Source organism: Sus scrofa, chromosome 4 (genome assembly GCF_054392235.1).
Source record: "Sus scrofa isolate SSC_HxYL_T2T_F1_AM1 chromosome 4, Sscrofa_HxYL_maternal_Yorkshire_Landrace_v2.0, whole genome shotgun sequence".
Lineage (NCBI taxonomy): Eukaryota > Metazoa > Chordata > Mammalia > Artiodactyla > Suidae > Sus > Sus scrofa.
In genome coordinates this window covers 89,011,126-89,024,192 of record NC_139386.1, presented here as the reverse complement: position 1 = coordinate 89,024,192, position 13,067 = coordinate 89,011,126, and the positions used below count along the sequence as shown (strand labels likewise).

Here is a 13,067-nt window from a genome sequence, read left to right as displayed (position 1 = left end):
AAGTGGAATCTGGATACAGACAGAGTAACAGGAGAGGAAGCAGCATGAGTGAAGCCTTAAGGCGTGGCGTGGGCAGAAAGGGTAGGATGTCATTTCTGTATCACTTGAACATAATGTTGGGCTAAGGGTGAGGGAGGATGAGGCTGAAGGGAAGTGGTGGCCTTGACACCTGCCCCAGGGCTGTCTGTTCAGGTTGGTGCAAGGAAGTAGGGTCTCAAGCATGACTTTTTGTGGGTCCTGCCACCTCCTGCTGCCGTGGAGACATTCCACAAGGTCTGAATGAATGGGAAAACAATCTTAGCCAAATATTGGCTCAGCATCCTGCTTTTCACAAAACACTCCTCTTATAAATGATCTCCTTTAATCCTCATGATAATCCTATGCAACAGACAATATGTCCTCTATTTAATAGACAAGGAAACCAAAGCTCAGAAAGGCTATTTTTTTTTTCTCCAAAGTCCAACAGTTAGTAAGTGACGGTGATAGGTTTTGTTTTTCGTGGGTTTTTTTTTTTTGATAAGTTTCAAATAGTTTAATCCTTGAAGAAATAAGAGATTAGAGCTGCTATACACCAAAAGGGTTGCCGTACAGGGTAGTGGAACATGGTAGTGGAAAAATAAACTTCTAAATGTTAACCATGGCTGATTTAATACCAAGGCAGTAGATATGGAAAACTCTAGTCTCCATCTCTATGATTTCTGTCTCTCACTTCTCATCTATTTATCTCATCTATCTAATCTTATCTCTCATTTTATCTATCATCTTATCTATTGATCTATATCCCTTTCATCTTATCTGTCTGTCTATCTAGGAGCTAGGTCTTGAGTCTACATCCACATTCTGTATGTTTCCTACCACGCTCCCCACTGCGCTCCCCATTGCTGGTGCGGAGGCAGGATGGCCTGGAGGACCTGGGAACTCTATGGTTGACTCAGTTGAGCTATCATTTATCTGAATGACAAAAAAGGGTGGGAGCCTTATGTATCATGAGTCCATTTTTCTGAAGAATGTTCCAGAACCTGACTCTCAGAAAGATCTGTCCAAAAGGTCTATAATAGGCTTGGTAAACATGAATCAGACATAATTAGCCAATGAGTTACCATCAGTGCTAATTATCTGTGCCAGAGGAGGCGAGCACTGATGAGGGGGATCAAAGAGCCATGACACAGTGTCCTGTGGATGGTGGGGCCGTGGCCCTGCTCAGTCCCAGGCTGCCTTGCCCTGTACGTGGCCTGCACTCCAAACCTGCCTGATGTTCCTGATGCTACCCTCTGGGGGCTCGACTAAAGGGACCCCTGCTGGTGGTCAGTGGTCTCAATTCCTTCTCGGCTCTCCTGCCCCAAGTTAGTCCTTCTTGGCCTCTTCTCTGCAGACCTTTAACTGTGGATTCACTTCTGGCTCCCTGTCTATTCTCTGTCCAAGATTCAAGCTTTTTTTTTTTTTTTTTTTTGGCTTTTTAGGGCCTTACCTGCAGCATACGGAGGTCCCCAGGCTAGGGGTTGAATTGGAGCTGCAGCTGCTGACCTATGCCACAGGCACAGCAACACCAGATCTGAGCCGCATCTGTGACCTACATTCACAGCTCATGGCAATGCTGTATCTTTAACCCATTGACTGAGACCAGGGATTGAACCTGCATCCTCATCGATACTAGTCAGATTCATTTCCACCGAGCCATGATGGGAACTCCCATGATTCAAGCTTTCTTAAGCCTGTTCTTGTCATCCTAGCTGCAGACCTGGCTTCTCCTTTACCCCATGCCCCTCATTTGCCAGCCAGCCTTGTCCACCCAGAATCCAGACCTGATGCTTGGGACCCCTGGGCAGGGGCTCCCCAAAGTGAATTTTGAGTATGCTGAACAGTTTTTTCAAAACTTTTAATTTTTTTTCTTTTTATGTCTGCATCCATGGCATATGAAAGTTCCTGGGCTGAGGTCGAATGGGAGCTGCAGCTGCTGGGCCTACGCCACAGCCACAGCCATTCCAGATCTGAGTCGCATCTGCAACTTGTGGCAATGATGGATCCTTAGCCCACTGAATGAGGCCAGGGACTAAACCTGCATTCTCACGGAAACTATATCAGCTTCTTCTTCTTCTTCTTTTTTTTTTTTTTTTTTTTTTTTGTCTTTTTGCCATTTTTTGGGCCACTCCCACGGCATATGGAGGTTCCCAGGCTAGGGGTTGAATTGGAGCTGTAGCCGCTGGCCTAGGCCACAGCCACAGCAACGCCAGATCCGAGCCGTGTCTGCGACCTATACCACAGCTCACGGCAACGCCAGATCCTTAACCCACTGAGCAAGGCCAGGGATCGAACCTGCAACCTCATGGTTCCTAGTCGGATTCGTTAACCACTGAGCCATGATGGGAACTCCCTACATCAGCTTTTTAACCCACTGAGCCACAATGGGAACTCCACAGCACAGTTTTTTGTTTTTTGTTTTGTCTTTTTAGGGCCACACCTGCAGCATATGGAAGTTTCCAGGCTAGGGGTTGAATCAGAGCTGTAGCTGCCAGCCTCCACCACAGCCACAGCAACGCTGGGTTCAAGCTGCATCTGCAAACTACGCTGCAGCTTGTTGCAACACTGGATCCTTAACCCACTGAGTGAAGCCAGGGATTGAACCCTCATCCTCATCCTCCTGAGTACTAATTCCCACCGAGCCACCTTGGGAACTCCTGAAGCACAGTTTTTATCTTAGGTCCAACCATCCCTCACATATTTCCTTAAATTTGACAACATTTGCCCCATTCCTTGTGTGTGATACTGTGAGAGTAAAAGAGGCCCTCAGAAATGTCATTCTAGTCCACATTTTGATGAATGCGGGAATAAGAAACCTGTTAAATCCTCCCAACAGTGTCTTTTTTACAGACAAGCACACTGGATATCAGACTTTCTAACTTGCATTGGGTAGCCAGGCTAGAAGTAAACCTGGGCCAATCTGAAACCCCAGTCTCTGCTCTCAAGTCCACTTGGAACTTCAGCAGCAGTTAAGGAATATGTAAAGAAACAAATATGTTGTGTAAACAAATATGTTGTGGCAGCTACTTCTTTTGTGTGTGTGTGTGTGTGTTTTTCAGAGCCGCACCCGCAGCATATGCAGGTTCCCAGGCTAGGGGTCGAATTGGAGTTACAGCTGCCGGCCTACACCACAGCCACAGCAACCCTGGATCCTTAACCCACTGAGCAAGGTCAGGGATAGAACCCGGGTCCTCATGGACACTAGTCAGGTTTGCTAACCGCTGAGCCATGACGGGAATGCCTGTGGCAGCTTCTTCTTAAAGAAGCCTCTCAGAGAAGCAGTTTAGAACAGGAAAATCTTTATGTAACATATAAATAAGCACCCATTAGTTTTCTTGTTTTATAACTTCCTTTAAATATACAAATCTGGGTCCTTAAAGTGGGGCATGTCAGTTTGTGAGAAATGACCCAGAAAAGGTACTGGGCAGAAAGGAGTGGTGGGAAGACATGGCCAAGTCATGTCTCAGGTCTCGCTGTGAATAGCAGTCATGAATAGCAGGAAAAGTGTGCGGCTGATCATTAATTCTAATTTTCAGTCACTGCCCTTCCCACTACTCTTACCAAGAAAAAAGGGGTCTTGTGGGGGCATTACGTGCCTTTTTTTTTTTTTTTTTTTTTTGGTCTTTTTTGGGCCACACCTGCAGCATATGGAGGTTCCCAGGCTAGGGGTCTAATCAGAGCTGTTGCTGCCGGCCTATGCCACCGCCACAGCAATGCCAGATCGGAGCCTCATCTGTGACCTACACCACAGCTCATGGCAACACCGGATCCCTAACCCACTGATGGAGGCCAGGGATCAAACCTGCAACCTCATAGTTCCCAGTTGGATTCGTTTCCACGGTGCCAAGACGGGAACTCCTCTCACATGTAAAGGCTTTAAAAGCTAGAACCTGTGCCACAAGAATGGAGGACAAACTTTTGAGAGATAAGTGTGTCAGAGCAATTCTTTGCAGAATAAAAGAATTCTGATCAGCAGAGGCTTCTTAAGGGCCTGGCAATGGCAGGCAAGCAAGTCACATGGAAAGGGCTCTTTCCTATCATTTTTTCAAAGAAAAGGAGACAATGAGCAGAGGTAGATTAGGCACTGGAGGTAAGGCAGGCATTGATTTTCAGGGAAGATTTGATGCCTCCTGATTGGCTGACATAGGGATCGGGCTGTAGGAGGGGGCTGCATGTCTTGGGATCAATGGCTGTGTATAGGGGAGAGGTGAGGATGCGGTGAACAGGGAAGGGGGCACACAGGGAGTGTGAATGAGTGTGTGTGTGTGTGTGTGTGTGTGTGTGTGTGTGTGTATTCTGGAGTCCATGCTTTATAGAGCCAGAGGTCCAGCATAAGGCGGGGAAGCAGGAGGTTGGGATGCAGGGCTGCTCTCAAAAGCAAGCGCTGAACACAGCCTCAGAGCAGAGGCCGTGTGACGGGGACTGTGCCTAGCAAAGCACTCATGTCCACAGCCAAGAGGAAAACGGTGGCCAATGAAGAGCAAACAAGGGGGTGGGGATGAAAGTCCAGTTGGTCCCAATGGAGCAGCAGGCTGCAGCCGGGGGTGGGGGTGGGGGACGGAAGTGGAAGGCCGCCACCCCGCTACAAAGGGAAGAAGTGTCCTGTGCTCCCCGTGGGAACTGTCTCCACACGGTGGCGAGGCCTCTGCCCCCAGAGGTGTGTGTGCCAGCCTGACATCTGCTCCCTGCCAGAACGCTGCAGTGGGCATTTTCCAATCACGGCGGCCCCAGTGCTGCCCTTGGCTGTGCTGCACTGGGGCTGCCATGAGTCTGTGGATTCCTGCTGTCATGTTCTGTCAGGGCAGATTTCCCTCTGCTTCAAACAGTCTGTACTTTACTTAGAAGGCTGACAGCCCCAGAGTGTTCTATAGATGCGGGGACAGAATGTGCCTTAATTCTTCTGCAGTGACCATTCTGGCTCTGCAAGGATACTGCCGTGAATCAAAATGGTCACATATTCTGGAAGGAGCCCTGTGATGACGCTTGGGGCCAACTGAGGCTGAGTTGTGCGGAGGAGGGATAAGATGGGGCTTCTGTGCAGTGACAGCCACACAACAGTAGCACTAGTCACTGTCATTAACACACCTATGATGTGCCACAGAGTACACAGCAATTTATATTCATTTCTTCCTTTAATCCTCAGAACCACCTCTCTGCACAATGCAGATATTATTAGACCCGGTTTAATATAGAAGAACACAAGTTCAGGGAGTTGAGGCAGCTTGGCCAAGGTGGCGAGTCACAGGTGGCCAAGCTGGCAGGCTGCTCTGACACTTAAGGTTCTCCTGTCTGTCCTCATCAGGCAGACGGAGCTCTGTGCATTAGCACCCACCCTGGGGCCTGCAGGAGCAAGGATGCTGGCACACCTGGGGGGGCTCAGGAGGCTAGGTCTCAGGTGGCTGCGTTTTCTCATTTCCCAAGGGCTCACTGGACCTTCTCTCCCCTTCCTCTGAACCTGGAAAACTCAATGCACAGACCCCTTGTGCTGTCCTAGTCCCACCTCAGTGGCAGGCCAGGCCCAGGAGGACCTGGGCAGAGGAGGAGTGCACAGGCATCACAGGTGAGACATGCACCTCTGTCGGGGGAATCTGGACAGGTAAAAAGCAGGCAGAGGGGCAGGGGGAGGCAGCAGTCAAGGTGGCCAGTGGGCCAGGAACCAGGGCAGGCAAGCAGGAGAGCTCTTGGAGATGGAGCAGTCAGATACACAGAGGCAGGACTGTGCTGGCCCAAGGTTCTGGTACACCTGGGGGCTTGGGTACATGTCACAGTTTCCCAGTTCCATGGCCTGGACCGTCAGGTGCCACCAGAGGAAAGGAGGTTGAGGACTGCATGCGAAAGAGGTCCATCACCACCATTTTCTTTCCTTCTTTCTTTCTTTTTTCTTTTTCTTTTTTTGGGCTGTGGCATATGGGAGTTCCCAAGCTAGGGGTTGAATGAGAGCTGCAGCTGCTGGCCTACACCACAGCCACGGCAACACTGGATCTGAGCTGCATCTGTGACCTCTGCTACAATTTTGTGGCAATGCTGGATCCTTAATTCACTGAGCGAGGCCAGGGAACCAACCCGCATCCAACACAGAGACAATCAGATCCTAAATGCATGGATACTAGTCCAGTTCTGAACCTGCTGAGCCACAATGGGAATGCCCATCACAACTATTTTCAATTAGAGTGGTACAGCTGACACCTCCAGGCAGAGACTGTCAGGCGATGCCCTGGCACAGAATCCTCATTTCCTGTCTTTGCCTAGAACTCTTGAGCCCCCAGGGACCCCTAGGTTTCCTCAGTCATCCCTTTCTTTATTCCTGCCAAGAAAGGGGCTGGGGGAAACAGGCAGGGCACTGCCCAAGTGACAGATACAGTGAATGAGGCACAGACCCTCCCTGGAGGTTTTTGCGTCTGGAGCAGAGAAGGGAATCAGGAACTATTGTGGGTGGGGTCCCTCTACCAGCAAAGAGGAGTGAGGTGCCAACTGCCGAGGACCAGTGATCAGTTTGAATAAACACAGAGACAATCAGATCCTAAATGCAGCCAGCTTCAGAGAGAAATGTAATTCCCCAGCTGGCAATCGCAACACCTAAAAATACTAAGCTGTGGTTCTCAAAGGAGTGCTTAACGGCCCACATTCGATCTAGAATGGCTTCTGGATTATGGGTTAGAGTAAATAAAGAAGATCATCTAAGCAACATAACCATAGGTTTTTTAGCTTAAAATGACATCTGTTTCCAACATATTGTCTGTCTCTAAGAAACACAAATTGCCAGTCATCCTGGGAACTTCTCTGCTGCTCTCAGCAAGTTTTTATCCTGACCTGTTCTGGCTGGAAAGAACAACACAAGTCTGGACCTTCAGGTCCCCTTTGGGTCCCTGTGGTTCCCCCAGGAGCCAGTGCTGGGGATGGGTAGTGGCCGGTTAGCATGTGGGCTGGCGGCTCTGGTTGGGGCGGTGAGCTGGGTCTGCTCCCACCTGCGGGCTAGAAGCTCATCCCACTGGCCAGCCAGAACAGCCCCACACGTGGTCACTGTCCACCCGTCTCTTCTCCAACAGAAACAGCTTTAAGCATACAACCTCCTCATGGCTGGTCAGTGGCAGCATTTCCTTGGGAAGGAAGGGAAACTCATTCCAAGATCGATCTAACTTCTGGTTTTATGATGTGTGACTGAGGGTGGGCTACTCGGCCTCCTTGTGCCTCAGTTTTGTCATACCAGATGGGGACTAAGGAGAGAAACTTTTAAAACATTTATTTTTTTTAGTTTTATTTTTTATTTTTTTGTCTTTTTAGGGCTGCACCCTTGGCATATGGAGATTCCCAGGCTAGTGGTTGAATAGAAGCTGCTGCTGCCAGCCAACGCCACAGCCACAGCAATGCAGGACCCAAGCCGCATCTTCGACCTATGCCAGAGCTCACAGCACCACCAGATCCTTAACCCACTGATTGAGGCCAGGGACTGAACTTGTGTCCACGTGGATAGGCTCAGGTTTGTTATCACTGAGCCACAATGGGAACTCCGGAGGGGACTCATTTTGACTGCCCTGAAGTCATCCAAGAGACTTGCTTCAACGTTCTCATCTTCTCCTTACCCAGGTGGCCTTCCTCCCCTCAACACCCATCACGGCAGGTCTGCCTGCATGTCACTGCATTCTGACTCTTGCCTCTGGAAGTCAGCCTAGTCACCAGGGAAACCAGGCTGGTCCTAGGATCAAGAGATGATGAAGAACTGCCTTCAAAAGGAAAAGAGCAGAATTTATCACTGGCCCTGACCCTGGGTACCATGAAATCCTCACTTCACATCCTCCCTCTGCACAGCTGGGCATCTTTGAAGAGTCAGGCAGTAAGAGACTAACTGCTCTCTTCCTTCTGCTGTTTTGGACATTATTCATTATCTTTTCTTCCTGTGGCTGAGGCCAAAGCAAGTGGTGCTACCCAAAGCCCAGCTGAGAGTTAACTTCCCCGTTTGCTTCACTGATGCTGTGAGTACATGTCACGTGCGTGCTGGCTGGTGGCTAGGTGGGCACAGGGCACTTCAGATGCCACAAAGCTGAGAAGACCTCAGCTTTAGGAGAGTGGAGTCTGTGGCCCCCAACTATGAAAGACTCAGTTCCTGCTATGTCATAGGGCAAGGCTCCAGGAAGTTGAGCAGAACTAGACCTGTAAAGAGTGAGAAAGAAGATATAATGGGAAGTCATGGTCTAGGACAGGCACAAACTTGGAGCCTCCAGCTTCCCTGCATGTAATACTGAGAATTAAGAAGTTGCAGGGGAGTTCCCGTCGTGGCGCAGTGGTTAACGAATCCGACTAGGAACCATGAGTTGAGGGTTCGGTCCCTGCCCTTGCTCAGTGGGTTAACGATCCGGCGTTGCCATGAGCTGTGGTGTAGGTCGCAGACATGGCTCGGATCCTGCGTTGCTGTGGCTCTGGCGTAGGCCGGTGGCTACAGCTCCGATTCGGCCCCTAGCCTGGGAACCTCCATATGCCACGGGAGCGGCCCAAGAAAAGGCAAAAAGACAAAAAAAAAAAAAAAAAAAAAGAAGTTGCAGGGAGTTCCCTTTGTGGCTCAGTGGTTAACAAATCTAACTAGGTAGGATCCATGAGGAGGTGGGTTCAATCCCTAGCCTTGCTCAGTGGGTTAAGGATCTGGTGTTGCTGTGAGCTGTGGCGTAGGTCGAAGATGTGGCTCAGATCCTGTGTTGCCATGGCTGTGGCACAGGCCAGAGGCTGTAGCTCTGATTTGACCCCTAGCCTGGAAACTTCCATATGCCACAGGTGTAGCACTAAAAAGAAAAAAAAAGAAAGAAAAAGTTGTGCATTTGGAATGGATAAGCAATGAGATCCTGCTGTATAGCATTGGGAACTATATCTAGTCACTTATGATGGAGCGTGACTAATGTGAGAAAAAGAATGTATATGTATATATGTATATGTATACGTATATATGACTGGGTCACCTTGCTGTATGGTAGAAAATTGGCAGAACACTGTAAACCAGCTATGATGGAAAAAATAAAAATCATTAAAAAAAATAAAACACAAAGGTTTTTAATTTTGATGAAGCCAAAAAAAAAAAAAAAGTTGCAAGTGTGAACATGGGCTGGTACTATACAATCAAGCTTTTTCGGGAAGTCCTGTGCCCTATAACTGTTGATAGGAATGATCAAGACTCTAAAAGGTCTCTGCCGAGCAAATATGAAGCAGGTTGCTGCAGTTGTGAGAAACCAAGTGACTGGTATGAACTGTCTATCATCTTCAATGACCAAAATTGGAGGGTAGAAAACATTAGGCCTCTCTGTAAAATCAGCTCTTGGGGCCACTGGAGGTAAGGGTTTCCTGACCCGTCTCATAAATGCTGGCTGGACCTGACCCTTCTCTTTCATATGTTCCCTGGAGCAAGCAACTATGAGGTCTAGGTGGCTTGGATCTGTCTAAGGAATGCACTTTCCAGAGAATCCACTTGTTTCTGAATCAAGGGAACCCCAAAAGTATGTAGTTTGTTAAAAAGACGTACTTGCTCCAGGACTCAAGGGCAGGAATAAGAATAGGGTTATGTTGGGTTTCACATTTGTTCTCTGCACCCCAAAACATGGGCCTCTGCTTTTGAGCTTGGTTGTCAAGTCAAGACTCTTGACATGATGGTCTTACCAATGCAGACGGAAAGCTAGAAGTTTCAGACAAGTTCAAGGCAACTTGTGACAGAGGCTAGAACAGCTGTCAGCCAGCAAGGACACATAGACTGTGGTTCATGTATAGTGTCTCTGCTGTACCTGGAAGTCTGCTCTGAAATGTGACGTCTCTTGCTTTAGTTTCAAGTAACTGGGAATTACCATTTCTTTTTGGCCACCTGATGTGGGAGAAAATTCAAACCCACAAGGTCCAAGAATATGTCTTTATAACAGAAAACTGTCAAGCGGTTGCTAGACCAGGATGCCTTCTGCTCAGGGATTTTTTTTTTTTTTTTTGTCTTTTTAGGGCTGAACCTCTGGCATATGGAGGTTCCCAGGCTAGGGGTTGAATCAGAGCTGTGGATGCTGGCCTATACCATAGCCACAGCAACACCAGATCCAAGCCACATCTGTGACCTACACTACAGCTCATGGCAACAATGGATCCTTAACCTACTGATCGAAGCCAGGGATCAAACCCTCATCCTCACATATACTAGTTGGGTTCATAAACCACTGAGCCATGACAGGAACTCCCCACACAGGGCTTTTGAGGGGATCCAATGAATGCAGGTCATCCAAATTCAAGCACAGTTCCTAATACACAATGAGTACTCGGTAAATGTTCAGTATCAGGCAATTTTCTATAATATTTAAAATAAAATCAGCCAGAGAGTAGGGCTCCTGGCTTCCCAGAGGCTAGTTCATTACCTGTGGCTTTCCATTCTTTATTGCTCTCTGGCTAAATTTCCATCCAGGTCATAGTGATTTTGCCTAAGAGAATATAAATTGAGTTCAGTAAGTTGCATGATCCAGGTTCTCAAAGACTTGATTAACATCAGGAGACATTACTCAGTGCCACGGCCTTCCCTGGCCGTAATTCTACAATCTTGTCTGCAGAAGCAGCCAGGCCTCTCTGGCATTGCTGCTTCTGCCTAAATTCTTGGGAGTGTATCTCTTCATTGGCTCTGTCTGCAGTTCTCTTTCAGCTTAGTCATTTCCATCTTTAGGCCATATGGCCTAAAGGGATTAGCTTTCTTTCTCATTTATCACATTTCTATTATAATCATACTCACAACCCTAGTCCCTGGATAGACACAAAACAGAGAAAAAGGTCAAAGGAAAATACAGACGCAAGCCCAAAGCAAGATTCTATGGAGCCCAGCCTACTTCTTCTCTGGATATGAACCCATTAGACTCTGAAGTCTGTACTCTTGGGAAATCCACTTAAAGTGCATTGTTAAACTGGCTAAATTAGAAATATGAGAGATTAAAATGAGAAAAGGGGGCATAAAACTAGAAATCAACCACAGGAAAAGAAATGAGAAAAAGAATGTATACACTATATATGTGTGACTGGGTCACTATGCTGTACAGCAGAAATTGGCACAACATGAAATCAACTATACTCTAATGAAAATTAAAAAAGCTAAATTAAAACAAAAAAAACAACAAAAAATAAATCTGTTTTCTAATTAAAAAAATAAAACTATAGCGTTCTTGTTGTGGCTCAGTGGTAATGAACCCAACTAGTGTCCATGAAGATACGGGTTCGATCCCTGGCCTTGCTCAGTGAGTTAAGGATCCGGTGTTGCTGTGAGCTGTGCTGTAGATGCGGCTTGGGTCCCGAATTGATGTGGCTGTGGTGTAGGCCAGCAGCTTTAGCTCCGATTAGACCCCTAGCCTGGGATTTTCCATATGCTGCAGATGCAGCCCTAAAATAAATAAATAAATAAATAAAATTAAGCTACAGAAATTGACTGTAATGAATCAGGTTTGGCTGTGTTTATCTGATGGTCACTGAGCCTGAAGATGGTCACCAGCTCTCAGCCCCTGCATGCCCTGCCCTGGTCCAGGTGAGGAGGTGGGTGTGAGTGGGTGGGTGGGCAGCAGATGAGCAAGCTGATGCTCACAACGGACCTCTGGGCCAGTTTGCTCCTCAGACAGGAGTCCCCTTCTTCAAGCTCTGGATGCATGTCTCTCCCTCATCAGGGTCCTGCCCCCTACTGGCTTCCTGGCTTCACTAGACAATGGGGTCTAGTGAAAAGAGAAGCTTTGCAGGGGGAAAAAGCTGGATTTGAAATCCCACCTCTCTTATTTATAGCTGTATGTTCAGGAGACTTCATTGCTCTAGCTTTGGTTTCCTCATCTGTGAAGCAGGGCTAAATCACTCCATCACAGTTCTGAAGATTAAATTAAATGTGTGGTCAGCGAACACAAAGAACGCTTTAGAAACATGAGCAATTAAGTATATTACAGCATTCATTTTCATCCAGGTGTGAAGAACTATTAGGAGTTTTGCATTTTTTTTTTTTTGTCTTTTGCCTTTTTAGGGCCGCACCCATGACATATGGAGGTTCCCAGACTAGGGGTTCAAATGGAGCTACAGCTGACAGCATACACCACAGCCACAGCAATGCCACATCTGAGCTGCGTCTGCAACCTACACCACAGCTCATGGCAATGCCTGATCCTTAACCCACTGAATGAGGCCAGGGATCAAATCCGCATCCTCATGGATACTAGTCAGATTCATTTCTATTGCACCACGATGGGAACTCTGGAGTTTTGCATTTTATTTTATATTTTATTATTACTATTATTTTTATTTCCCAGATACATTATTTTTTTTTCTACCGTACAGCATGGTGACCCAGTTACACATACATGTATACATTCTATTTTCGCACATTATCATGCTCCATCACAAGTGACTAGACTATTCACAATAGCTAAGACATGGGAACAACCCAAATGTCCACTGACAGATGACTGGATTAAGAAGGTGTGTTATATATATATACAATGCAATACTACTCAGCCATAAAAAAGAACAAAATCATGCCATTTGCAGCAACATGGAGTTCTGCATTTTAAAAGAGGAATCTGATCAAACAAATGACGCTCAAATCAGTGAGTTGTTGATGTGACATCGGAAATTTAGGATCCCACTTATCTCTTATCAGAGTGGCAGGCCTTCAGAGAGGCTCTGGCCCTGCTACGTTGTTCTAGGTAGGCTTCCATACACTCATATTGAACATACCTGCACAGAAATGAGTTGGGGTTTCCTGGTACACAGGGGCTGCTGAATGGAGGGTAAGGAGATGGGGCTGCACGCAGGGAGAGGTGCAGCTGCAAGATCTCAGCTCTGTCACATGGGACGGGGAAATTGGGGGAAGATGCTGCTGTGGCAGGAGCAGGGTTAGGATCCAAATGCATAAGGCAAAGGTCAAACACAGGCTAAAAGGAGGCAGCCCATCAGAATCGGGAACACCTCCAACCGTGCTGGGATCTACCTAACATAATAACATACAGGACAGTAAGTAAATCAAAGAGACACCTTTTATCCACTCGCTATTCAGCCAAAGGCCTTCCTCTGTGCACATTCTATGA

The 13,067-nt window shown here is 47.4% G+C and overlaps 1 protein-coding gene across 5 annotated transcripts in view; it reads right to left on the bottom strand.

Annotated features, from left to right (window-relative positions):
• The window catches only part of FAM78B (family with sequence similarity 78 member B), a 105,229-nt gene that overhangs the window by 35,479 nt on the left and 56,683 nt on the right, over window positions 1-13,067 (bottom strand). The window contains exon 2 of one of the 5 annotated variants that reach the window (XM_085022542.1): window positions 10,372-10,448. The exons of the other annotated variants lie outside the window; for them this stretch is intronic. Within the exon in view, the coding sequence (XP_084878668.1) occupies window positions 10,403-10,448 (46 nt within the window). The 3' untranslated portion in view covers window positions 10,372-10,402. Of the gene's footprint in view, window positions 1-10,371; window positions 10,449-13,067 lie in introns of those variants that run through there. 5 annotated transcript variants of the gene reach the window in all.